This window comes from Pseudonaja textilis, chromosome 2, assembly GCF_049901715.1.
Source record: "Pseudonaja textilis isolate UNSWEBS1 chromosome 2, rPseTex1.2, whole genome shotgun sequence".
NCBI lineage: Eukaryota > Metazoa > Chordata > Lepidosauria > Squamata > Elapidae > Pseudonaja > Pseudonaja textilis.
The window spans coordinates 227,109,433-227,134,362 of NC_141991.1; the positions used below are offsets into that span (position 1 = coordinate 227,109,433).

The following is a 24,930-nucleotide window of genomic DNA, read 5'->3' on the forward strand; positions in this document are numbered from 1 at the left end:
AAACGGCTTTAGCAAAGGCCCTACAAGGGGAAGTTTATATCAACAAGATACACAGCATTGCAGCTAATATTTGTGCAAGGTGTGAGGTTTGTGCAGTTAATAACCCTAGACAGGGGCCCCAGCCACCACCAGGCCATCAACCCAGAGGCAGTTACCCATTTGATTCTTTGATGATTGACTTCACTGACATGCCCCGCTGTGGTCCATACAATGCACTACTTGTCATCGTGTGCACCTATACAGGATAGCCTGAGTGTATCCCCACCCAAACAAAAAGGGCCGCTGAAGTGGCTAGAGCACTGCTCCACGTCATAATCCCCAGGTTTGGCCTCCCTTCCAGGATCTCATCAGACAATGGTCCTGAGTTCATTCACAAAGCCACTCAACAAGTGGCTAAAGTATTAGGTATTGATGGGAAACTACATTGTAGCTTCCATGCCCCTTCCGGGGGCAGGGTTGACCGAGTCAATCGAACCATAAAGGAAAAATTGGCAAAAATATGCCAAGAAACCCATATTAAATGGACAGATGCCTTGAGTTTGGCTCTGGTTGCTGTTAGGTGTGCTCCCCAAAAGGGTGTCTCACTTTCGCCCTTTTGAGTTATTGTACGGTCGCATCCCCAACCTACTTCGCTTAAATATTCACAATAATGTACAGATTTCTGATACTATCAGAATGCAACAACTTCAGACTCTTAACATGATAGTCCAAAAACTACAGAAATATGTACTGACTTATAAGCCCCATGTTTTAGTGACCTCTCCAAATAATATACACCCCAGACAGGAGGTATGGGTAAAAGATTGGAAAAGAGAAACACTGAGCCCGAAGTGGAAAGGGCCGTACACTGTTATTATGTGCTCTCCCCTTGCCGTTAAGGTGGCTAAGATAAAACCTTGGATTCACTGGTCTCGAGCTACCCATTGGAAAGTAAAATCCCACCCGACTCACCCGTTAAAAGTAACTCTCCGAAAGAGTTCGTGGAATATCTCCCCTTGTGGTGACACTCTGGAAACTGTCCTTCTATCAACGGGAGACGAAGAGGAAACGACCCCTGCAGGTGTCACACTGGAAGCTGACACCCATCGCACGGGTTGGGGAACAGACGAAGAGACCCCTGTAGGTGTTATTCCAGAAGCTAACACCCATCGCACGGGTGTCCCCTGGAAACTTCGGTCACAAGCCAGGAAAACCTAAGGCGTAAAAATCCTTAGAAAGGGGAGAATTGGTGGTGATAGGAAACATCACCCATCAAGATATGGAGGCTAATCAAAGGATGCGGGAAACTGCATGCATCCGCAGAAGTCTTATGACCTCCATTTGGACTGTAACTATCCTGTTAAGTGTTGCCCTTAACTCCCTGTACCTATATGAGCTACTAATAGGTAGGGATGGTAACACAAACAAGGAAATACCCCTTGATAAGGATGCAGTTGATGAATGGTATTCACCAGACCCCTTAGACGATGAGGAAACCCCAGCACCAGCACCATAAGATGAGAAGATTAGGCCATGTGATATGTGTTTTATGGTACAGCCCACAGGAAGACATTTCACTTATAGTATAATCAGGTTTCCTACTTGTTCCACAACCAACCTTCCCCAATGTGAACATGAAGGGACTAGATATTGGCAGTGCGTGTACAACAATACTATAAGGTGCCAACTTCTACGTACACCCCTGGGTACCAATTAGGCATGTTCGCATTCCTCGAAATGCAGGAAATACTGAGTGTGCCTTATGTGAAGACAGTAAAGGAACCCTCAAAGCTAAGATTGGAAAACCATCCTCATGCAAACAATTTAACTTAACACCATGTAAACCTATGACGTGGGGAAAACCAACCTCATGCAAAACAACATGCCAAAATAACACCAGGGTACAAACATGCCATGAATCATGTAAAGGTATAACCAAGGTGCCAACAATGAACAAAAGGTACTGACCCTGGAGGTATCATCCATCTGTCTATAGAGACTCAAAAACATCCTGTTAAACCCAATTACAGATATTTTTCTGAATTTTGGCAGGAGGTAGACATCGAGTTCCAACCCTCACAGGAAGCGCGAAACCTTTTTCTGAAACTAGCCTCTACCATAGCCCATACATTTAATGTCACCAACTGTTACATCTGTGGAGATACTAAAATTGGGGACCAATGGCCATGGGCAGCACAGGAATGGAATTATTCGGTAGCCTATAACCTAGCAGCAATGCCAAAACACCAGCCACTCTCCAGATGGGAATTGACTGACCCTATCATAGCTCAGTGGTGCTTAGCTAATACACAAGGAACGGGCCCTCTGTAGGGGAAACCGAGTGTTTAGAAGTTCATGAATGGAACCATTCTACTAAATCTTGGGAATACTGGCCTAATAAAACAAACCAATTCTGGGCCAACTATTCTCTGAACATTACTGAGGCCCCTCCTGGGGTACATTGGATATGTGGTGATGTGGCTTATAGTACCCTTCCTTCAAAGTGGAGAGGAACTTGTACCTTGGGAGTTATCAACCCCTCTTTCTTTATATTACCCTTAAATATACCTCAAGTTATGAATGCTGATCAGTGGCAGAGCAGGAAACTAAAAGCAGATTATAAAATAGGAGATTGGAAGGATGATGAGTGGCCCCCAGAACACATCATTCATTACTATGGCCCGGCTACTGGGTGGCGGATGGCACTTGGGTTATTGTACCCCAATTTATATGCTAAATCATATTATCAGACTCCAGGCAACGTTGTAGAACTAATTGCCAATGAAACAGCTCAATCCCTGCGCACCCTAGCAGTCCAACAGAAGAAATTTAGAGATGCAATCTATGAAAACTGTCTAGCTTTAGACTACCTCCTGGCAGCTGAGGGAGGTGTATGTGGTAAGTTTAATTTCACCAATTGTTGCCTGGAATTTGATGATGTTGTTGAAATCATCAAGCAACAAGCTAGACACATAGAGAATCTTGCACAAGTACCGGTCCAGAAATGGAACGGGTTTGTCCTTGGAGACATTTTTGGGACTTGGTTTCCTAAATTACCTGGCCTTCAAGCCATTGTTGCACTAGTTGGTATGATTGCTGCAGGATGTGTAATTCTACCATGTATCTTACCTATCTTTGTCAAAACAATCTGTAATAGTCTTTCTATGTTAATGGAGAAGAAAGCCACTGCTAAAGCTATGGCTTTATGGGAGTATGAGAAATTGATTACAACAGAAGAACCTTTCCCCTTTAGTGAAACTCCACTGTAATCAGGAGATCTAGGTGAAGTTTCAAAGGGGGGAATGAAGCAGTATGGAAAGTCACAAATAAAATATACATTTACCAGAAAACCCGACCCCAAGCTTTGCTTCTTATAAAAATATTGTGCAAAACCACAAAATTCCTGAAGTAAGGAACTGGAAATAACCACGTTACTGTAAACAACGGTGGACATAGAAAATAACAGATGGTGTAAGGTAACTGAGTAATCAAAAATGTACTTCTCACTTCCTCTATATTTCCTTAATACAAATATATATCTTATTCTCCTTTTTTGGTAAAAATATAATAAAAGGAATGCCCCGGCCTAGTCTGAGGTCATGCTATGTATAAAAGTGACAGATCAGGAAGAGTTGGGGGTTCAGAATTTGCCATACTAATGCTCTGAACCTTGTGCACAAGTAAACCTGTATTCTCCAACCTTTCGTGGTCTTGTGTCCTGATTTGGAAGCAAGAGTTTCTGCTACAATATTATTTGTATTATTTGTTGTACACCCGTCTATAATTGGTAATTATAATTCATTTGGGTTTTGTGCAAATGTTAATATAGAACAAATCTTAAAATACATATGAAGAATATATCAAACAAAAATAGAAATGCAAACAGTACATTTGGTATCATACACAAAAGTATTTTTACAATAATAAAAGGTGAATGGCTTAATGGACTTTTACCTACTTTAGTAAAACCTTGCATACACATTTGCATTATAAATTTGAATCCTTTTCCTACTTAAACAGATGAAAATTCTTCTCAAGTTTATGTAATCATAAATTATTGTTTCAAATAACATTTCTCTACTGATTGATTGTATAGTTCCTCTTTTCTGTCATAAAAACATATATGTGATAGCAAGTACATGTTAAAAATGAAATCAAGTATTGATCACAAGATCTATTAATATATTCATTTGCAGTTCATTTGCTGCTCCATAGAAATAATTTTTGTATGTACTTCATATAATTCACGGATGTGTATAATAAACATGTACTAATTAAATACTATAAATTATACTTCATATCATTTTTGATTTATATATTAGTAGTGTACAAATCAGTGCTACCCACATCAATCAACTCAAGTTTTTCCAGCTCCCCGATTCAGTGACTAAAACAACCCAATCATGGAGATGTTTTGATGTCCAAGTGATGAGCTCCCTGTAAGAAACAGGCATTTAAATGTACACAAGAGATGCCTATACGCTGCAATTCATGGAAATTTCTAGAACTCATCTGAGCCTATTGGTATTAGCTCTGATTGACAAGTAAATATTAATTTTTTATTACAATGTAGTCATTAGGATTAAAGATAGACATATCAAAATAAATTCCTGTCTATTCTGGACCAAATTTAACAATTGTATATGTTGAGGTAGTATAGCACTAAGAAAGGAAAGAGCTGGATTATTTCTTTTTCTAAGAAGTATTGTGCTTATCTGTGGATTACATTGTACAATAAGTCCACTAACAAAGTTTGTCAAATTTTGATATGGCTAACTTAAGTTCAATTCTCAGAGTTCTTTGGAAGGACATGCTACTTGCCGGAAGGAACTAATCCTGCATTGTTCAAACTCTGAAAACAACATGGTTCTATTCAGGCTATTACTGTCATTTTAATAGTAGCTATTTTTAATTATTAGTGTATCAATAGCAAGTATAAGAGACAAAGAAACTATACTGAATAGAATGAAAAAATAAATTTCATCAGGCAATTAAAGTGGATGCTTCTGGTTACCTGAAACATAATTATCTTTGAATGAGACATAACCACTTTCTAAAGCGATTACTTTTTAGTCTCTCACAAAAGCACTTTGGAAAAAACTTTCCTTTGACTTCCTTTAATATCCAGAGAGAGAGAAAGTGAAGAAGGACTTTATTGTAAGTACAACGATGTGTTATTCAGCAGTTACAAACTGCACAATGCTCCACCTTATTCTGGACCTCCACGCTGTAAAATAAAATATTATCTTTTAGCAGAAACAAAAATCAATTCTTGCAACATTGCTGATTAGAATAATATTCATCGTGCATTCATTTACTGCCTTTCCTATAGGAAATCAAGTTGATATGCCCCCTCCTCCTTTTTAATATCACAACAGCAATCTTGTAGGGTGGGCTGAACTAAAAGAGAACTGGCACCAAGTCATCTAGTGACCTGTAGCTGAGGGGACTAGAACCTGATTTCTTCACCCCTATTCAAATACCTTAACTATTATAATAGTAGTTTCTACTGCTATCATACATAGTGACAGACATTCTCATTTCTGCTCCTGTTTCAGATCCTTCACTCAACATGTTCCATTTGACTCAGGCACAAGCCAGACAACATCTGAGTGACAACTGGAAAATTAACAAACCATTTCCCAAATGCTGCCATCTTAGTTAAATTTTAGGAGAGAAATTAAATATACAACTGAGTGGTTTGGGGAGAACAAAAATATAAAATTAAACAATGAAAAAATACAGTAGGACACAGTACTTGAGGATTACAAAATGGAATTAGAAATTAATTTCTAAATGGAATTAGAAATCTCCTGAAATCGATAAATTTCAGAAGATTTCCAATTAATTAAAAATAACATTTGGAACAATATCAAGCCACTGCAATGTTGCATAACTACCCATGTTTTTGCAATGCTGACCTTGCAATATTTTTTCTACACTTCATTTCTTGCAATTTTCTTACTAACTACTTTGAGTGTCTGAAATAGCATAAATAGATTAGTTGTTCAGTAAGGAAAGAGGGGAGAGCACTTGAGCAGATTTGAGGAAATCTGTTTCAGCATTATAATTGTTTCATTTATCACAATTCATATCTGAGACAAGGTCTGGTGTTCTGAATGCTTTAAAACAAGGATAACCAATCATATTGTTTATCACAAGCCAATACAGGTATCCAGCTCCAGATATGTCAGACTCAGGCTGCTTCAGTCAGATATTCCAGCTTCCCACTAGCTCCAGATAATATGCCAAGCTATATTGGAGTACCAGGTTGTCTAAATCAGGGGTTGCCAACCTTTTGGACCTCAGGAATCACCAAACTCATAATTTTAAATCCCGTGGATCAGAGACCCTGGGAAAATCCCCCAAAAGTCTGCAGGAAAATTCCCCATCCCGTTTTCCTATCGATTGATCATTCTTTATTTGGATACCTTCTCTAGCTCTGTTCTCAGGGAAGGAGAGGGACAGGAAGAGAGAGAGGGAGAGAGAGAAAGACTTTTGGCTTCATGCAAGGAAAGCAGCAGAAGCAGAAGTCTTTCTTTCTCTCCCCCAAACTCCGCCAGAAGTGAGTCTTTGTAAGACTTGCCATGCTGGCGCAGCCTCTTGGAGCAGGATGCCTTGCAGGATCCCAAAGACTCATTTCCGGCGGAGTTTGGGGAAGAGAAACACTTTTGCTGCTTTCCTTGCATGCAGCCAAAAGCAGAAGAAAGAAGCAGAAAGAAGGAGCCCAAGGAGCCAGGTGAGTGGGGCAAGTTCCTCCCCTCTGTCCTTTCCCTCCTCCCCTCACTACCTCATGTTGTTTGCAATGCAAGCGACACAAGTCTTGTGTTCCCACGGGCCATGTGGGCAGCATAGTCTTGTGTTCCTGTGCAGCCTGGATTGTTTTTGGAGGTGCTTTGGGGGTGACATTTCTCTGCGGACCACCAAAATTTTCTCATGGATCACCAGTGGTCCCCGGCCCACCGGTTGGCGACCACTAGTCTAAATCAGTTGTGCCAAATTCAAGATTTAAAGCTACCAAACTCTTTTCTCTTGCTTATTTTTGTAGTGGATCTTTGGGAGAAAGTGACTAAATTCCCACCTAGAAGCATTCTCGAAAAGATAGGTCTGAGAAAATTTTCCTGTGCCATACATTTATACTATGAAGTTCCTGATCATATTAACCACAAACTATTAGTAAAACTATTCAGAATTTGGAAAGAACAATCACCAATATGTGAAGGATACAAAGTAATGAAAAGGATGGAGTATTGTTGTTGCTCTTGATAAATAGAACTGACTTAACAGAGAGGTATTCAACTTATACTTTATGGAATTACACTCATGGTGGAAGAACAGATTTTTAAACTGGGATTCCCCTGGATTTGTGTTGCTGGATTTCTTAACAGCATTTTATGTAATTGCTGCTAACTGCTGCTTTATTGAGGAAGAATGAACCCTCTGCATAGTTACCGATGGTAGCTGATAGATTAGGGTTTCATACAATTCTCCTTGCAGTCATTTGAACTTGGCTGATAACTGAGATAACACAGAATTTCGCATAAGCTAGTTAAACAAACAACTAATGAAAATGCAAGTGAAATAGGTGGCTGTATAACTTAAATCAATCCATTTATTTAGTACCATTCACAGAATATTCACTGTTGACAGGGATTTTAGATCTCCCAGAGAAAGTTTAATTACAAAGTATTTTTCCACTGAATAATTTGGTTCTTCATCTGTGGTTTCAGTTTGGCTGATATGCTATTGAGTTATAATTTTTAGTTGTTTTACCCATATTATGGTGCTGAAAAGATGGATTCATATTGCCAAGAATTTTGTTTTGCAATAGGCAGTCCATTCCTGGTTTAAGTATGCCCCTTAATATTTTGGGGGGTAAAATCTAGAGATTATTCCAGCTGAAATTCAATCGCTAATCATTAACAATCTGTAATGTGAAATAAAACCAATACAATGCTAAAGCCTAGTTCTAACCTTCTGATTGTATTGTCCTGCTTCTGTAGCACACACATATACACCCAAAGAGGCTTCTCATCAAAATAAGCAAACCACAGAGTCTAAATTTTTATTTAATTGTTTGATTTTTTTTAATAAACTGAGGTTTTGAAAATAATACTAATATTTTAATATTTGTTTAAAATGAGAACTTACTTGAATGTATTCCATCTCTTCGACTGACATAGGTTTCCTCCTGTATTTTTGAGGTAAAGTTCTTATTAATTCTGCTGTGTCAGGTATACCTTGTATTCTACCAGTAAATAAAGTATTTTGAGAAGATGGTGCTTTGTTTTCTGAAGAAAACTGCGAGGCTATCCCATGAAGTGGAGGCACTCTTGATTGTAGAGAGTCGTGCACTGGAACAATAAGATAGAAAACCGTATCAGCAAAAATACTCTGGGTGCCCTACATCATGACTAACCATGTTTGTCTAATGCAGCAAAACACTGCATTAAAGGCTACCTTAAAGGCTCAATAAAGTTTCCTGATCTGGCCTACCTCAAAAGGCTGACAATGTCAATCTGGTCCTGAACATTGGCCATGCAGGGTGGATATGATGAGAGAGTTATAATCTAGCACATACGGAGAGTCAAGGATTAAGGAAGTTTGGCATCATGTAAACTACTGAAGTTAAATGATTAATTCAGAAAAGAATTAACTGAGACTAAGACTCTAGTTAAACTTAGAAGTACCCAGAAGCTACAATTACATTTGAGCACAACAGTGAATACTGTCAACATCTTAGTGATGTGAAAAAAATGTTTTATTTTATATATCAATTTTTAAAATCTTTATTTCCCACTTTATAATTTTTGCAAATAATTCAGGCAGTGAACATATCCAACACACCTTCCTCCTCTTATTTTCCCCATAACAACAACCCTGTGAGGTGAGTTAGGCTGAGAGAGTAACTGGTCCAAGATGACCCAGTTGGCTTTCATAGCTAAGGTGGGACTTGAACTAATGGTCTCTTGCTTTCTAGCCCTGTGCCTTAACTATTAGACCAAACAGTCCATCTCCCTTACAGAGCAACACAACATTAGGGGTTATAGTTGGAAAACATTATATTGGGTTCACATTATCATGCTAACCTATAATGTGAATTATAAGCAATGAATGACAATTTAAATGTATTGAGCATAAATTATGGTAAGGCATTGCACCATGTGCACTTAGTAAAGGCATACTTACTTTTAGGTTTTGGAGTACTTTTTCTGTCTGGAAACTTAATCAGTGGTGTATGTGGTTTGACTACCTAAAGAAATGGGAAAAGCAAGTCAGTATATACATTTCTATATGTGTGCAGTTCTGTCAAGAAAGGATAAAATCTATGTCTCCTTTTAGACTGAGAGCCGAGTTGATGCAGTGTTAGATTGGATTAGAAACCAGAAGATTATGAATTCTAGTCCTTTCTTAGGCATGAAAGATGGCTCTCTCAACACTATCCACCACACATCAATATTGTTGTGTGAGGAAAAAAGGTGACAGCATTATGCACATTGCCTTGATTTGTAGAAAATAAAGATAATAAATAAATATAACAATGATGTTTCAGTGAAGATTAAGTGGAAGCCCATATAATATCAGCTGAACTGAGGAACCAGAATTTAATAATTTAGGACTGGAATGAATCTACTTTTACAAAACTGCTCTGCTTTTTCAATTTTAGAAAGTTGGACTTATTCCAGTGCTAAAACTATCTTATTACTTCTAGGCACACTACTTATTAATTTGCACTCAGATGACATCCAAAGAAAAACACAACCAGTTCTTAGAATTCTTCTATTATTTTTGAGGAATATTTATATGCATGGGTGATTGGCAAGCACTAAGTGCAGAGTCCAGTTACCATCTGCAGATTTGTACAGTTATTCTTAATACTGCAGAGAGAAAAAAGGAATGGTAGGTTCATGCATACATAAACAAAGAATGATCAGGGAATATATTACCCTTTTCCTTAAGGAATCCTGTGAATTTGGCAATTATTTATAGTATTTTTATTTTGCTACTCAAGCCAAAAAGGATCTCTGAACACATTTTGATACAAAACAAGAAAATCCCTGCTTGTCTCCCTTTGGCACAATTTGGTGGAAAATCTGTTACTAGTACCGGTAAAAATAAATCTTGTTTTATCAGGCAAAGTGAAACTATTCCAAGCAATATATTTGGGTTAAGAATTTAAAGAACAATCCTACTGGATTTTATTAAACATTTCTCTAGTTCAATCTCTTGGATCTATTTTAATCCAAGAGATATGGCTGGGGAAGGGCAAAGGGGAACCAATGTACCTAGTTGTTATGGTGAACCAAGAGGAAGAAAGCGAAAGTACTAGGAAAATTGGGGGAAGGGCTAATAAGATTTGTACTGAGACATTCCTGACTGAAGGATAGAAGGCAGTAAGGGGAGAACTATGCTTAATTGGAACAGGCAATGGCTAATGGGAGGAAGATGGGGATGTATTGGGACAGCAGTGGAGGACAGATTGTGGGATATTTGGCATCTGGGCTGGTTGAACAGTATCACCAGCATTAACAACAGTGACTATAGAGAGGAAAGATGCTACAGAAGAGGGCAGATTGGTACAATATTCTGCATTAGGGACTGCTAAGGAATGGAAAGGAATACAAGGATACTTATGTGCCCAGCTTTACCCTTTTTCCTTATTCAGAATTTTTATATAAAACTTGAAACATTCTGAGTTTTGAGTTTCACAGAACCCTGGCTGATCTGAAATGATTCGGTAGAACCCGTGGAATATGAACGTTTGTTCCAGATTCAAAAAACATCTTCCCCATTTTATGCACACCAACATCAACAAAAATATTTTTATTTTTGGTCCAAGTTATCTTGTACTTGCAGAGTCAAAATATAAACACCCAGTCACCATTAGTTATAGAAACAAAAAAAAGAGATATATATTTTAAAAATGAGGTGCAAATTATTCAGTGGATCTAAAATAATTGTTAAATTGCTGTAAAACTCAGAGGTAAATCTAACAATGAATGGAACAGAAAATGAATGGAAAAAAGTGAGCATATGAGGGAGGAGGGAAAGAAAGATACACGCAACAGAGAAAAACTACAGGTATCACCAGGTCTGAATAGGACTTGCATTTTTAAATTTAAAAAAATCACTCCCCACAATAGAAGTGAGGATCATCCATAAAAATTGAAAAATCATAGGCCATTTATACCACTGGTACTAATCATCTGCTTAGTGAAGAAATCCAAATCAAAGCATCCCAGATAGATGTCTATGAAGATGCATCTTGAATACATCCAATGGTTGATTCCATCATATTCAAAACAGCCAATAAAGGGAGCATGTTTAGTAGGCAGAGAATGGGAAAAGAACTAGATATGAGAAAAAGGATATGATATCCCAGCCGATGCATTTTATGTTAAGTAACCCCAAAGAGAACTTGCTGCACCTCAGCTTTCAACAAATCCAGCCAACAGGACCAGTAGGAAGAGATGCTTAAAACTATTTACTAACTATAGGATTATGCACTGTCCACGCAATATCTTTTAAATGCTTGACTTCATAGCAGCAAAGCTGTTCAAATAACCAACCATGCAATTCAATGATAAAGGAGCCCCTCTAACTTTTTTTTTTAAACGTCGAACAAATATTTGAGTGGAGGGCAATATTTCTATCAAAGCTGATATTAATGCAACAGCATAAAATCCTGATTCACATTTAGCCTCGTCTCCAATTTGGGAAATGTGTTTTTTATTAAGTATGTATTTTGCCAAGTCTGCCGTAAATCTGCAACTGCCGTCCTTTAAAGCAACGTCTGCAAGGCCTCTTCGTGTTTGGGCTTAGAAGTCCTTCCTACAAGCTGGTGTACCTCTACTTGGAGGTCCGGGAGTTGCAGTCCAACAAAGCGGATAGATAACACGCGCAGAGAAATCTGGTCTACCGATTTACTGGGGAGAAGAAATTCAAAGGTGTAGAAGACCGCTAAGAAAAGTCTCGGGAGAGTCCGCCGTTTTCCCATGAAATCTGCTAGGGAAGTCTCTTGAGACTGGCCAGCCAAGACACCCGAGTAGGTCGAATCCACTTTCCAGGACTGGCGTTCCTTCTCCTTTCCACTCAAGGACACCAGCACCGGTTGGTGCAGCTCAGCACCAAGGATTCGGTCCCCAACCTGCAGCCCCTCGCTAACCTGCAGGCCCCAGAAACCTTGTATAGAACTGCAGCTACAGTTTCCAGGCGCACCCAAAGCTTTCGTCAAGATACTCGATTTGAAGGACTTACTTGAACGACCCTACTGGCGGCCGCCATCTTACTGCCCATGATGATACGCCGCCCGGGCAAAGGAAAGAGCGCGCCAGCATAAAGCGTTGCGGGAGCGGTAAGGCGGGGTCTAGCTAAGGCCCGCCTCCACGAAGGGCACGGCTTCGAACCCAACGGAAGAAGTGTGAGGTGGGTTTGGTGCAGAGGGTTTCTCGTGCAGCTATCGAATGAGGGATTGGCAGATAGCCAATGTTTATTTTAACTACCAAGCGATTTATTTATCCAACTTCTATAGCCGCTCATCTTAATCAGTGACTAGGCTACTTACAATTGAAAAATACTTGTTTAATTTCACTAAAACAACTGTTTGCCTTACCCAAACTTATTGAATGATTAATTACTCCTTGTTTAAAATTGATTTATTCAGGTTTACATAGTTATCATGTAGCAAACAATAACTCTTTTCACTATGCATATTTGTTTGCTTAGCTCCTTTTCATATCTGCACAAAAATATGGCAAATGCAGCCTGGTTTTTTAGAATATCTGCGCGCGCGCGCATGATGTGCTTTAGCCTACAACGCGCACACACACACGCACACACACCCACCCCTCTCTTAGAAGAATGAAATATTCTAGGAAATATTAAAAAGGCAGAATATTATATTTTCCTGAAGGAGAAATATGTTTTAAAGACAGCAGCTTCCTGCCCCCTTCAGCTCCAGGGTGATGGGATTAAGGATGGCCCTCAGGAAATGATAAGGTTACTGGTCTCACCACATGGTCTAGGAAGATTGCATTATTCAGCACTCAGGTGAAGCCATGTGGTCCAGACAAAGCCTACAAAGTTAGCTAAGACACCCCCCACCCCCAGCCAACCCACCCTGGGAGTCTGACAGCCAATGGGATACATTTCTTACACAGGAACAGAAAACACTAAAGGGGGGGGGGGAAACAGAGGGTACAAAACCAAGGGATTCTCAGCATCTATCCCCTTTTTGCCCAGGAGCTCCAAGGCATGTGGTCCTGTCCACCATTAAACCTTCTTTCCAAGCAACTTCCATGAATCCGTTGTCTTTTTCCCCACTTGGAACTGAACCCAGAAGGATATTGCTTCCAACAACTGAATTAAGTCATCTCAAAGCATTGACCTTTTCATCTATGGGTGATAGATACTTAGCTATCTTCTCTGTGACCTTCAAAGTGGAGAAAAGATATGTGTAAGCTCTAGTTAACATTAACTAGAAAATACTAGTTTCAGATTATTCAAGTACACAAAGTATTTTTTAATTGCCAGCACAGCTTCGGTACCACAGTGTATCTACTGTAGAAAGTTAGCACCCACCCCTCTCCTAGAATGAAACATTATAAGAAAAATTAAAAAAGCAGAATATTATATTTCCCTGGATGAAAAAAGGAGAAACATGTTTTTAAAGACAAAGTGGCTCTCTGCAGCTCCCTGGCCCCCCGTCAGCTCCAGGATGATGGATTTAAGACATGGCTCTCCGGACATGATAGGATTAGCCCTCTACCCATCTAACAGCAGGGCTCACTGCATTGCAAAATCACCTGGGGACATTACATCAGTCTACATTTCAACTAGACTTATCTCAGACAAACTCCTAGGATTTGCATATGACCTGTACAGCAGCCAATAGGATCCCTCGCTACAGGAACCAGAAGCTCAAATTCAAACCCCAAGAAAGGGTATAACTCTCCCCACCATCCCATGTGGTCATCTACCCAGAATCACATGTGCTTGGTGTGTTTCTTTCCACTTGGAACTGAAACCAGATGGACATTTCTTCCAACACTACATTTATTAAATTATATATTGTATAAAATTCACACCATCACTGGACAATTAATTTGACAATTAATTAACCATCCTACCCTTTCTTAAACATCTCTAGCAAAGTCAAGTCTATCTCTGAAAGCAGGCTGTACAATATTTAACAAATCCTTATTTTTCCCAAGCCTATTTGTATTTTAAACTACTTAATTGGGCTTTTTTTAGTAATAAAAAAACAAACCTGCTTTGTTTTTTGTGTGACAGCTTTTATTGTCTTAAAATATTTTCCCGCTAGCATATCAGCTTCAACCATTTAAGAAATTTCCAGGCCTCATACAATTTTTGCCACTGCCTCTGGACATAACCAGTTTGGTATCTTTCTTAAACTGTTGCCCCAAGAAGTGCAAATGATAGCATGAACTTCAGTTATAACAGCACTCATTATGCCTTTTTGTTCTCTAATGTTTTCCTAATAGGATATTTTAAAAGGGAAGCTCCTTCAGATTTTTATCTAAGTACATATCAGTATGTATTTTTATCTAAGTACATATCTAAGCACTTATCACCATTAAAATAATAGCAGCAGTGGGAATGTTATATATATAGTGTTAAGAGAGCAAGATCCTACTGCCATTTTGTATGGATCCTTGTGTGTCTTAATTAAAAATATTTATTTTTGTCTGGAAACAAACGAGGTAACCTAACAATATAGAACAATTACAGTATAACATTTCTGCAAAAAACTCTTATCAACATTTAGGAGATTGCCTCCTATTTAGGTATTGTAGAATTTACTTCTGGTTTTACTATATTATCTGTTCATTGGCTATGAAAATCTACAGCAGATATAGAGAAATAGACTATTAAAAATATCTTACAAGAATGGCCCAGAAGAAAATACTGCTGAATAATATTTGGCAATATCAACTATGAATATTTGAACTACTGATGATTCATTAAAAATCCATTGAAATTTAGACATAAATAATTGCATCATACATAGGCATACATGAGGACAAATTGTGATAAGAAAATAAAGTGGCTACCTTTGTAAATACCTGCTTTTCCAAAAGGCTATTTTTAATGTTACTGGAATTGGTAACTTATGCAATATTAAGAGGAGATGTGAATTATTTTACAGCTAAATGACTCTCCTGTAATAACTCCTTGAATACATTTACAATGACTGTAACAGAATTTCTCTTTTGTTGCTATATTAATCGTACTTCAATGGAATATATTCTTGTACAGATACAAAACTCTTAGACAATGACTAGTATATTACGAAAACCTGATAGATTACCCTTTTTTCTGAATTTGGAAATCACAGGAAGAAAATACAGTCATTAACTTGATGTTGTTTCAGATGCCAGTCACATTTTTCTCTAGTTGTAGAACAATTGCCTTCAATGCTGGATCCTTTGCCCAATTGACTCCACTTCCAGTAATAAGGTTCTGCATTAATATTATTTAATATAAAATCAACTAATTAATCATTTAAATATGAATGAATAAGGATTTTTTGTTCTCAAGTATCACAGTTTTAATATGCAGATAATTGCATGTACCACAACAAAATAAGCAATTAATTGTTGGTAGGTTGTATAATTTGTGAATTATATTATGTTTCTACAAGGAAGTTTTTTCAAATGTTTATCTATGCAAAATTTGTTTATTCTTAGAATATATTTAATAAATTCCATTTATACAAGCAGTTCTTGATTTATGACTGCAATTGGAACTGAATTTTACAACCATTTTTACCATTAAATGAATCATGTAGTCATAAGTCCAAATTACAAGGGTTGTTAAGGGAATTATGCAGTCATAAATCTGAATCCATCCTCTAGAAAGGGCATTTTTGCTGGAAACCTGCTAAAACAATGCAACCAGTCATAAATGTGAGTCATAAATTGATGGTTATCTCTAATCTGAATAAAAAGGGATTAAAAATGTATTGCGTATAGAGTTTGTTCTACATTATACTAATCTCTGCAAGTTATACCTGTAGCTATAATTATAGTGGTAATAAGTTCAAAGTACAATATTCATCTATCAATAATCATAGAAACACTCGATATCTACAAGTTGTCCTTGCTTAAGGACCACTCAGACCTACAGGAGAAGTGGTAGTTACAACATTGTTCACAGCATCCCTGCAGTCAGGATTAAGATTCAAGGTGCTTGGAACACATTTCCTACATCACAGCATCTCACAGTCACAACCGCCATTTGTGACTTTTGCTGGCTTCCTACAGAGTCAGTAAGTTGGCAGAAAGTCATAAATGGTGACAGTGTGACATCTGCACTTAATGACCTGTCATGATTCACTTAATGATGGCAACTGGAAGTGCTGGAACTTTCATTGCTAGATAGTGTGGCCACATGACATCATGTTTTAGAACTAAGTCACTTAGCAATGAAACTTCCAATCCCAATTGCCATAATTAACCAAGGACAACCTGCATTTGATATCAACATTTTAATTTTCATGTTTCACATCTACTACAAATTAACTAATCCCATCAAGTAAGACATTTTCCTATCTATACAAATATCACTTACCTGGAAAATGTTTTGAATCAATGTGGTCATCTGAATTTCCTTTTGTAAATTTTCACGAACTTTCTTCAACATTTCGCCAACCTCCATATTTTCTAAATCCTCTTTCTGTTTTCTCTTCATATTATATATTTGTGCCAGTTTACATTCTCCAGCTCGCTTTAATTCTATTGGAGTATTGGAGGGGGAGGGAAGATAGTAATTGCTAATTTAAAAAATGAGTTCAGGAACATGCCTTGCATTCACTATACTTGTGGATTATACTAATGAAATTAACATTTGAAATTAAATTAAATTTGTGTTGTTTCAAATTAATTTATCCTATTGATTTTTTTATCACAACAAATTACTATAACTTACCTAGTCTTCTGTTCTTAACCTCATTCAATTTTTCTTCCAGTTCACGGGATTGCTGCAAAACCAAGTAATATAAATGTATATATATTAAATGTACCCATACATCCAGATTAATACAACTACAAAGATTAACTTTTCAAATGTTTCACCATTAGTTTCAAATGATGCTTTTATAGACAATATTCACTATCATTTTAATATAAAGGATACTCACCTGCTTTGATTTAAGTATTGCTGTACTAAGCATTATGATATGTTTAACGGTATCCCAAATAAACCTAATGAGAAAATGTAGAAAAATCAACAAGATCTACTAATACATGAATCCAAATCACATGTTGGATAGATTTAAAACACCGGAGTATCTTGCTTAATTCTTTCTCAAGCTACAATATGATTTTCTTGTTCCCTGCTTGTTACAAAATGCTTTGACCGGCAACATTAAATGCAAGAGAAGAAACAGACAAAAGAGCTACAAATATATTTCAAGATTGCTTTTTGAAAGTGAAGAAGATGCCTGCTATACTCTTATACTCTTATCTATTGTGCCTGAAAATATTTATGACTAAGAATTACAGTGGAAACATTTTGATCGATTTTATAATGCTCACTGCTCATGAAGTCTATTGATGATTCTGACAATGGTTTAGCATTGGTTTCACATCAGAATAACATTTGTTCTAAAATTGTATTCTAGATTATAATGACTGTAGTTGAGATATAGCTACATTCCTAGACCAGTGGTTAGAGTTTCTGCGCATGTGTGAATGTCTCCTTTGCGCCGCTGTGCCTGATACCTGACAATCAGCTTTCGGGTGGACAGCGCGCACACATGCGCAGTAGACCTTTTCTGGGCAAGGGCTCGCGTGCCGGCAATAATGCCTCTGCGTGCTACTTCCTGTTCGCCACCACGATCCTAGAAGAAGCAGACTATTTGAACCTTTTTCAGTTAAAGTTCAGGCCTGAGAATAGATGGCCATAAGCTTTAATGAACCACATAACAGTATTTTTATGGCTGGCCAAGTGAAGATTCTTCTCAATTATACTGTAGATACGTTTAAAAAATGTATTCCCTTCATGATTTTAATGCTTACTTTGAATCATCATCTTCATTTTTCAGTTTGGTTCTAAGGGCATCAGTTATTTGGATCCTATAAAACAAAGAGAAAGTAGATATAAGATTGTTCTGAGACATGTAACAGTGTATTTAGAGCTTTTATAATACAAGGATATATTTGGATACCAAGTACAGTATATTTCCCTCATCTCATTATATATATATATAATTGGTTTTATATATACATATATTACCATACATATACACATATACATACACACACACACACACACACACACGCATATATATACCAATTTCACATAATGCCAAGCACTGTATGTCAAAGATGAAAAACAATGTTAAGTAAACAAGTTTTTATTTTAAGTATAAGCTTAAATACTTTTAGATTTTAATATTTCTCTAAAGCTGCTTATTTCAATTTGTAGCTGAACTTTTTCATCTGTTAGAGATATTAGATTTGGAGAATTTAGCATATTTTAAACAGTTGGTTCACAGTGGTGACTTAAGAGAGAACCAACACAATATTAGAAAAAACAACAGTCAGCTTTGAGAATATCGTAATTCCAAGTGTTCCAAATGTATTTTGGTAACAAAACAAAGAGGACCTTATATTAGGATGACTTGGTGGTGTACTAATCAGGACCAGCCCTGTTTAACTTTATGAGATCAGCCAAGACTGCCTAGGTATCACTGTCTAATGGGCAGAAATGGGTAAGCCTGCAATCACAGGTAGCTTTTTGATCACTCCATTTAGAGCTTATCAGCACCTCAAAATTCTGCTCTGAAATTCAATGATAATAAGACTGGTTTTCAGTAGTGGGATTCTACTTTCTTTTCCCCTTGCTCAAACTAGGGAAAATTAGTAGAAAATCTATTTTGTAGAAAATCCATTAACCCTTGATCAGGTTACTTGAACCAGGATTCAGATATAAATCACAAAATCCTGACTTTGTACAGCTTAATGAGGCTGCTGAGCCTGGACTTGGCTGAAATTTGTTATATGACATGACTACTAAATAAAATTATTTATTACAATGCCTTGTGTAAATGTACTTTCTAATCTGCACCTGAAGGCCTTAAAGCTGCTAACAGAACTAATATTTATTTTCTGAGAACTGATGGTTCTTGTCTTATCTCTCATATTGTTTTCCTCTTTCAGTTATCCCTCTTCCACTAGTATTCACCCCCAGTGTGTCTGAAAGGGTTTCTATCCCTTTTTCTTTCTGATTCTAGGCAGCAAGAAATAAGGGTGTACTCCCCTCTTATTTGATGTGTTTTTCTCTGGAACTGCAAAGACTTCCATTCTTTCACAATGTTCTGTCTTTCACATGCTGCTGACTTTCCATGTAACCCTTTTCTCCCCAAATCAAAACCTTTTCTTACTTAGAGCCAGAATATTTGGCAGCTGCAAAAACTGTATCAATCAGCCAGTCAAATGATTTAGTTTTGTATAGGTCCTGCAAATGGAACTAACAAAGGAAGTGGAACCAACACACTTTGTCTGCAACCCCACAGCAATAGAATATTGTAGTGGAATATTATCAGACTATGCTGGCCTTCTCTCCGGCAACCAACTTGTCCAGGCACAGCAAGTACAAACCCCTCAATACTGTTTGCATCCCCCCTCCTGGGTTATGAGCACAATTTCAGAATCCTACCTTAACTAAAACAGACATACAAGGAGATTTTTAAATACAGAAAACTTACAATTTTTTAGTATGTAGGCAAATTAGAATATAAATTAAATTCATGGCAATATAAGTGTACCAGGTACACTGATGATGGCAATTAGGATTGGAATTTTGCTAAGTGACATGGTTTTAAAGCACAACAACATCATTTACTGACAGCAATCTCTACAGTCCCACTTGTCATTGTTAATCAAATCCCATGGTCATTAAGTGAGGCAACTTCCTGCTGTCTTCCCACATCCAAGTCAGTGGAGAAGTTGGCAGGAAGTTGCAAGTCTCAGGAAATTTGCAGCAGGCCAGAGGCAAGTAATTAGGTGCTATCAGATGACAGAAAATGTGAGGGAGGTGTGGCAAGGTCAAGAAGGGTGTGTGGGGATATGCAATGCGCAGCAAGGGTCAGAATGGGGCCAAAGGGATACATGGTAAAGGTCAAGGAGGGATGCAAAGGTATAAGGGGATTGGAGGAGGCCACAGGCATGAGAGAGACTTAGCTTAGTGATGAGCAACCTTTCCTGCGACCTTCCCTATTGACAGCAGGGAAGCCAGCAGGGAAGGTTGCAAATGGTGAACATGTGCTGCAACTGGTCATAAGTGTGAGCTGGTTGCCAGTTACCCAGATTATGATTACAAGTAGGGTAGGAGTGCTGGGCCGATTGGAATTCAGCACCGTCATAACTTTGAACAGTAACTGAATATATTACATATTTTGTTCTACTTTAAAAACTATGGCTTCTTAGTAGAATTCTTGCCATTTGTCAAAATGGTGTAGGGTCTCCTGCTTGGGTGGGGGACTGGACTAGATGACCTACAAGGTCCCTTCCAACTTGGTTAATCTATAATTCTGAATTATATTTTTAATTGGCTGCATTGGACGCATCTTGAGTAGATATTATACAGAAATGCAATAAATAAAGCAAAACTATACAGAGTCTTTACCTTTGTAATGTTAATGTTTTGTTTTGATACGATACCCTCATCTCTTCCAAGTCTCTTTCCAATTCTTCTATGGAACTAAAAATAACAGGGAAGTTTAATAATAACCTGTATTCTCTCAGAAATTAATGTTAAGACATATCATTTGTTTCATACCAGATCTAAAATAATTTTTCTGCTTGATAGAGTGACCAGATAGATGGTCATCTGTTTTGATACTAGATCTGGATTTTTTTTTCATGTTTGTCAATAGAATGTAAAACAGTAAACCAAAATATAGTGCTAACATATTTTGGTTTTAACAGTAAACCAAAATATAGTGCTAACATATTTAAGATTAATAAAATTAATTTTATTAATCTAGATTAAGATTAATACATTAAGATTAATACATTGCTTCAGAAATAATTTTCTTTTTTAATAGAATTTCTATCACAATAGAAAAAGAATGTAAGCTTATGATTTGTCATGGGCATACTGAAAACTGAAGCATAAACATGTTTTGATTCTTGAACTATGAAAATAGGATGGGATTCAGCAATGTAACTAATAAACATAAGGCATTAATACAAGAAGTTGATGCTTCTCATGACCAGAAAAGGCATATACTATACATCAGCCATAGTAGTTACTTGAAGGACACCCACCCTCCCATATTTAGCATGTATTAGTCTGAGATACATTTTCTCAGAAAGAAATTCCAATCAGATAAGTGTGGCATGTTATCAGGTAAAACACAATATATTAAAATCTTTAAAATACAAGTTTCCTTAAAAATAAAGAAAAGTTAGATAAATTCTAATTTTCAAACGTATGAGACAATGAAAGATATTATCATGCTACATATAACAAATTTTGAAAACATACCCCTCCAATATTTTTTCATTTCTATCTTGATCCGGAATCTTTTCTGCAGCTGCTAAACAAAAATATATATATTTATAAAAAATAGCTGAACCCTCCCATCTCTCAACACAAATATGGCATAGAAAAGTCTAATGCTACAGAGAAAGGACAGTCAAAAGTCTTGACATTTTAATTTTGTCAGAAACTTTAACCTAATTTTCAAATATTTACTTTCACATTGTAATATAACAAAGTTTGAGTTTTTATGATCCACCTACCTGAATTGATTATTGTATTATATTCCATAAGATGCTGACTTATTTGTTCCTTGATTCTAAAAAACAAACACATACACTCATAATTAGAAAAAAAATGCAATTGTAGTAGTTACTGCAAGACTAAATTGCATTAGTGTTCACTGAAGATTTTAAACTCATAAACTCAGCTAATGTATATTTAAATATTTAAAATCTCCTAAATTTAAATTAGGACAAGTTATAAAACCATTGCAATATGAACATGATTTTTCCATTTACACCACTGTTCAGAGTTTTTAAGCTTTTCCTTTTGTAGTTTTTTTTTGTTGTGGCAACCCACTTCGCAGCCATCAGTTTTAGAGATCTCAGGAGCAATTTTTATTAAGAGACTTGTAAGCATTGCCTAATGGAAACAACACTAGAAACGTTTTGATATATTAAAACTTATCTTGCTGGTACTTCTACCTCTCTAAGTTCAAAGCAGTTGCTTTGGAGGGAAACAATATTTCTGGCCCTCTAGGCTTATGTTCAACAATATTCCTCACAGTTAAAACAACCTGCATTCCAGCCTTGCTCGGTTTCCTGAGTCAATGGAAAAATATGTCGGCACAACTGGTGAGGGACCAGCTTTAATCTGTCTTCACATTCAGGCCTGTGGCTATACTGTATATCACCATCTTTACAACTTTAGGGTAGCCATTGTGGGATTTCCCTGGTTGTCAAGGGATTTCCTTAGGGTGGTACTACTCCTGTGGAGTTTCCAACCAAGACTGCAAAACTCCGCACCACCATTAGATGGAAGCCAAGAGCTAAGAGTGTTTTTTTTTTAAAAATCTCCACCTAAAGAGTCCTCCGAAGTTTTACTGCCAATAGAATGGCCTCCTGAGAGAAGAAGGGCTGGCTATAAGTCTGACAACGACTGAGCTGGAAGAAACTTCTTGGATGAGATGCGAAACGTCTTCAAAGAAAAACCAGTCGCCTCTTGAAAAAGCACCTTTGGGACAACCATGACCTGGATGACTGAAAATCTCCATAGACTGACCGATAGAGCTTGAGCAAGTCCGGCGTCTTCTCACTGTCTTCGTTGAAGAGCAAACGGGTTCCTTCCTCCATCGCTCCTTCCGTGGGATTACCGAAAGCCGCCACCAGCGCTGCCTTGTCTCCTATCTCCGGACAGCCCGCTACATCCCGCGCTTCCATCCCGGCGACGCCGCCCAAACCTCTTTCTTCTCACCGATTTACCCGAGCGCTCCACCGAGACTGCACGGGCCGCTCTTTCAAATAGCCCGCCGACCGCCTCCGCGTTACGTGTGAGAAGAGTATCGTCAACTCGACGATGGATTGCTCTGGCCTGCTGTCGGTCGGAAGGGAAAGAACGGCGCTCTTTACTCAGGCCTCGCGAGGGGTGGAAAAACGTACAAAAAATGTTGTCGCCCCGCCCAGCGGAGCCTGGGAATTGCGTTGATGCGGCCTTCCGTTAGTCCGGGACGCCCAAGCGGGGGTTGGAGGTGGGGATAGGAGGGAAATGGAGCAAAGTATTGGAGGCGGCATTTCTGTTCGTGAGCGCCGATTGCGGCTCCGGGTTTCTCCAAAGAAAGCGGGGCAGAGATCCGAGAGAGATCAGGGATAAGTTAAACTAGGGAAAAATTCTTTAGGCTGCAATCCTAAACCTTCCACTTGGAGAGAATTTGTATCACTTTAGTAAGGAGCACGGTGGCTCAACGTACTTTAGGACGGTGGGATTGAGTAGCAGCAAACCTGCGCTTGAGAGCTCCTGAGTGTTGTCTTGGGTCGGGGTGAAAAAGCACCTTTGGAGTAAACACTGTCGAATTGCGAAGTGCCACAAGAGCTTGAGAGCTCACCCAAACTGGACTGTCTTGGTTTTGTCTTTGAAGACGTTTCGCTTCTCAGTCAAGAAGCTCCATGTTTTCAAAGAACCAGAAACTTCAGTTGCCTCTTGAAAAAGCACCTTTGCTTCTTGGATGAGAACCGAAACGTTTTCAAAAAAACCCCAAGACGGTCCAGTTGGCTCTTGGAAAAAAACAAGGCACCTTTGGGACAACTATGAGGATGACTGAGAATCTCCTTAAGGCTAGAGGTCCCCAAACTTGGCAACTAGCTGGCTGGAGAATTCTGGGAATTGAGGTCCACAAGTGTTAAAGTTGCCAAGTTTGGGGACCCCTGCCTTAAGACATTCGAGCATGTGGGTTTGTGAGTAGATAGATACCACTTGGGTGGACGCATTAATAGAGATAGGACAGGAACTCTTATCTGGGCATCCTCCGGGCAATGGTAAGATCACCGGCTGATCCTTTCAACCTGGAAGAGCCTTGGTGCTTCCAACAGGGTTACCATGCCATCGCATTTGGTAACACTTCTGAATTAGATGGTTGAGTGATTTCTTAATATTAAATTCACATTTTCTACAGAAAGTGATACTGTATTTGGGGAGGGTGTTGAATCTCTAGATCAGTGGTTCCCAACCTTTTCTTCGTCCCGCACCCCTAAAGAAATTTCACTCGAACCTCACACCCCCTGGAATAAAAATGCCAACAAATAGCCAATATCCTATTGTTTACCTGGACTTTTCTCGCACCCCCTGGAATATCGTATCACACCCCCAGGGGGTGCGAGCACCCCAGGTTGGGAACCCTTGCTCTAGATCAAGGGTCTTCAAACTTGACAGCTTTAAGACTTGTGGACTTCAACTCCCAGAATTATTCCTCCAGTCATGTTAGCTCAAATTCTGGGAGTTGAAGTCCACAAGACTTAAACCTGCCAAGTTTGAAGACCCTTGATCTAGAATTTGAAAGGGACATTTGGGGTCTACAAAATCAAAACTGTTTATCGGATATTGAAGACATTTGAAAAAAATTAAAACAATGTCATTGTTTTGTTAAAAAATGGGTTCTTTTCACGAAATATCTATTTTCATCCAATTTAATATTCTACGAATGCATCAACATTTTAATTTTTAACATGGTAACTTGCCTAAATCTGATTTGGATCATAGTTTAGCACACTTAAACTTAATTGAAAGGAAAAACCTACACACTTAGTTTTGATATATATTTAATATTCTACATTCCATTATATCGAGTTTATGAACGAGCTACAAAATGTATCACTGGCAACACAATGATGCAAATAAAAAGTTATGGTCCATTTGTAGCTATCACTAATCAGAAATATAAATGTC

At 38.0% G+C, this 24,930-nt stretch overlaps 2 protein-coding genes across 5 annotated transcripts in view; both read right to left on the reverse strand.

The window, feature by feature from the left end:
• Positions 1 to 12,300, reverse strand: part of CDK7 (cyclin dependent kinase 7) — a 34,354-nt gene extending 22,054 nt beyond the window's left edge. The window contains exons 1-3 of the mRNA XM_087927197.1: positions 12,238 to 12,300; positions 9,169 to 9,232; positions 8,131 to 8,333 (exon numbers count right to left, since the gene is read on the reverse strand). Coding sequence (XP_087783323.1) covers positions 8,131 to 8,333; positions 9,169 to 9,232; positions 12,238 to 12,276 — 306 coding nt within the window. The 5' untranslated portion in view covers positions 12,277 to 12,300. The remainder of the gene's footprint in view (positions 1 to 8,130; positions 8,334 to 9,168; positions 9,233 to 12,237) is intronic.
• Positions 12,301 to 13,483: 1,183 nt separating this feature from the next.
• On the reverse strand, positions 13,484 to 23,069 carry CENPH (centromere protein H). 4 transcript variants are annotated; one of them, XM_087927196.1, is made up of 9 exons: positions 22,774 to 23,069; positions 21,753 to 21,808; positions 21,496 to 21,544; positions 20,632 to 20,706; positions 18,021 to 18,077; positions 17,141 to 17,204; positions 16,930 to 16,981; positions 16,573 to 16,736; positions 13,484 to 15,462 (listed from the first exon to the last, which is right to left on the reverse strand). In XM_087927196.1, the coding sequence occupies exons 1-9, from the start codon at positions 22,929 to 22,931 to the stop codon at positions 15,370 to 15,372; spliced, it is 768 nt and encodes a 255-aa protein (XP_087783322.1). In that variant the 5' UTR covers positions 22,932 to 23,069; the 3' UTR covers positions 13,484 to 15,369. The 4 variants fall into 4 exon arrangements, with proteins under 4 accessions (XP_087783322.1, XP_026570236.1, XP_087783321.1 ...); XM_026714451.2 differs by having other exon boundaries at positions 21,496 to 21,547; XM_087927195.1 differs by having other exon boundaries at positions 22,726 to 23,050.
• Between the last annotated feature and the right edge of the window lie 1,861 nt (positions 23,070 to 24,930).

Excerpts from the sequence above, each read along its gene's own strand:
- CENPH (XM_087927194.1), bottom strand. The coding sequence starts at position 22,931 with ATGGAAGCGCGGGATGTAGCGGGCTGTCCGGAGATAGGAGACAAGGCA. Across the intron at positions 18,078-20,631 it reads AAAACATTAACATTACAAAG|GATCCAAATAACTGATGCCC; the intron begins GTAAAGACTCTG and ends TTTGTTTTATAG. Across the intron at positions 17,205-18,020 it reads AATGAAGATGATGATTCAAA|GTTTATTTGGGATACCGTTA; the intron begins GTAAGCATTAAA and ends TTTTCTCATTAG.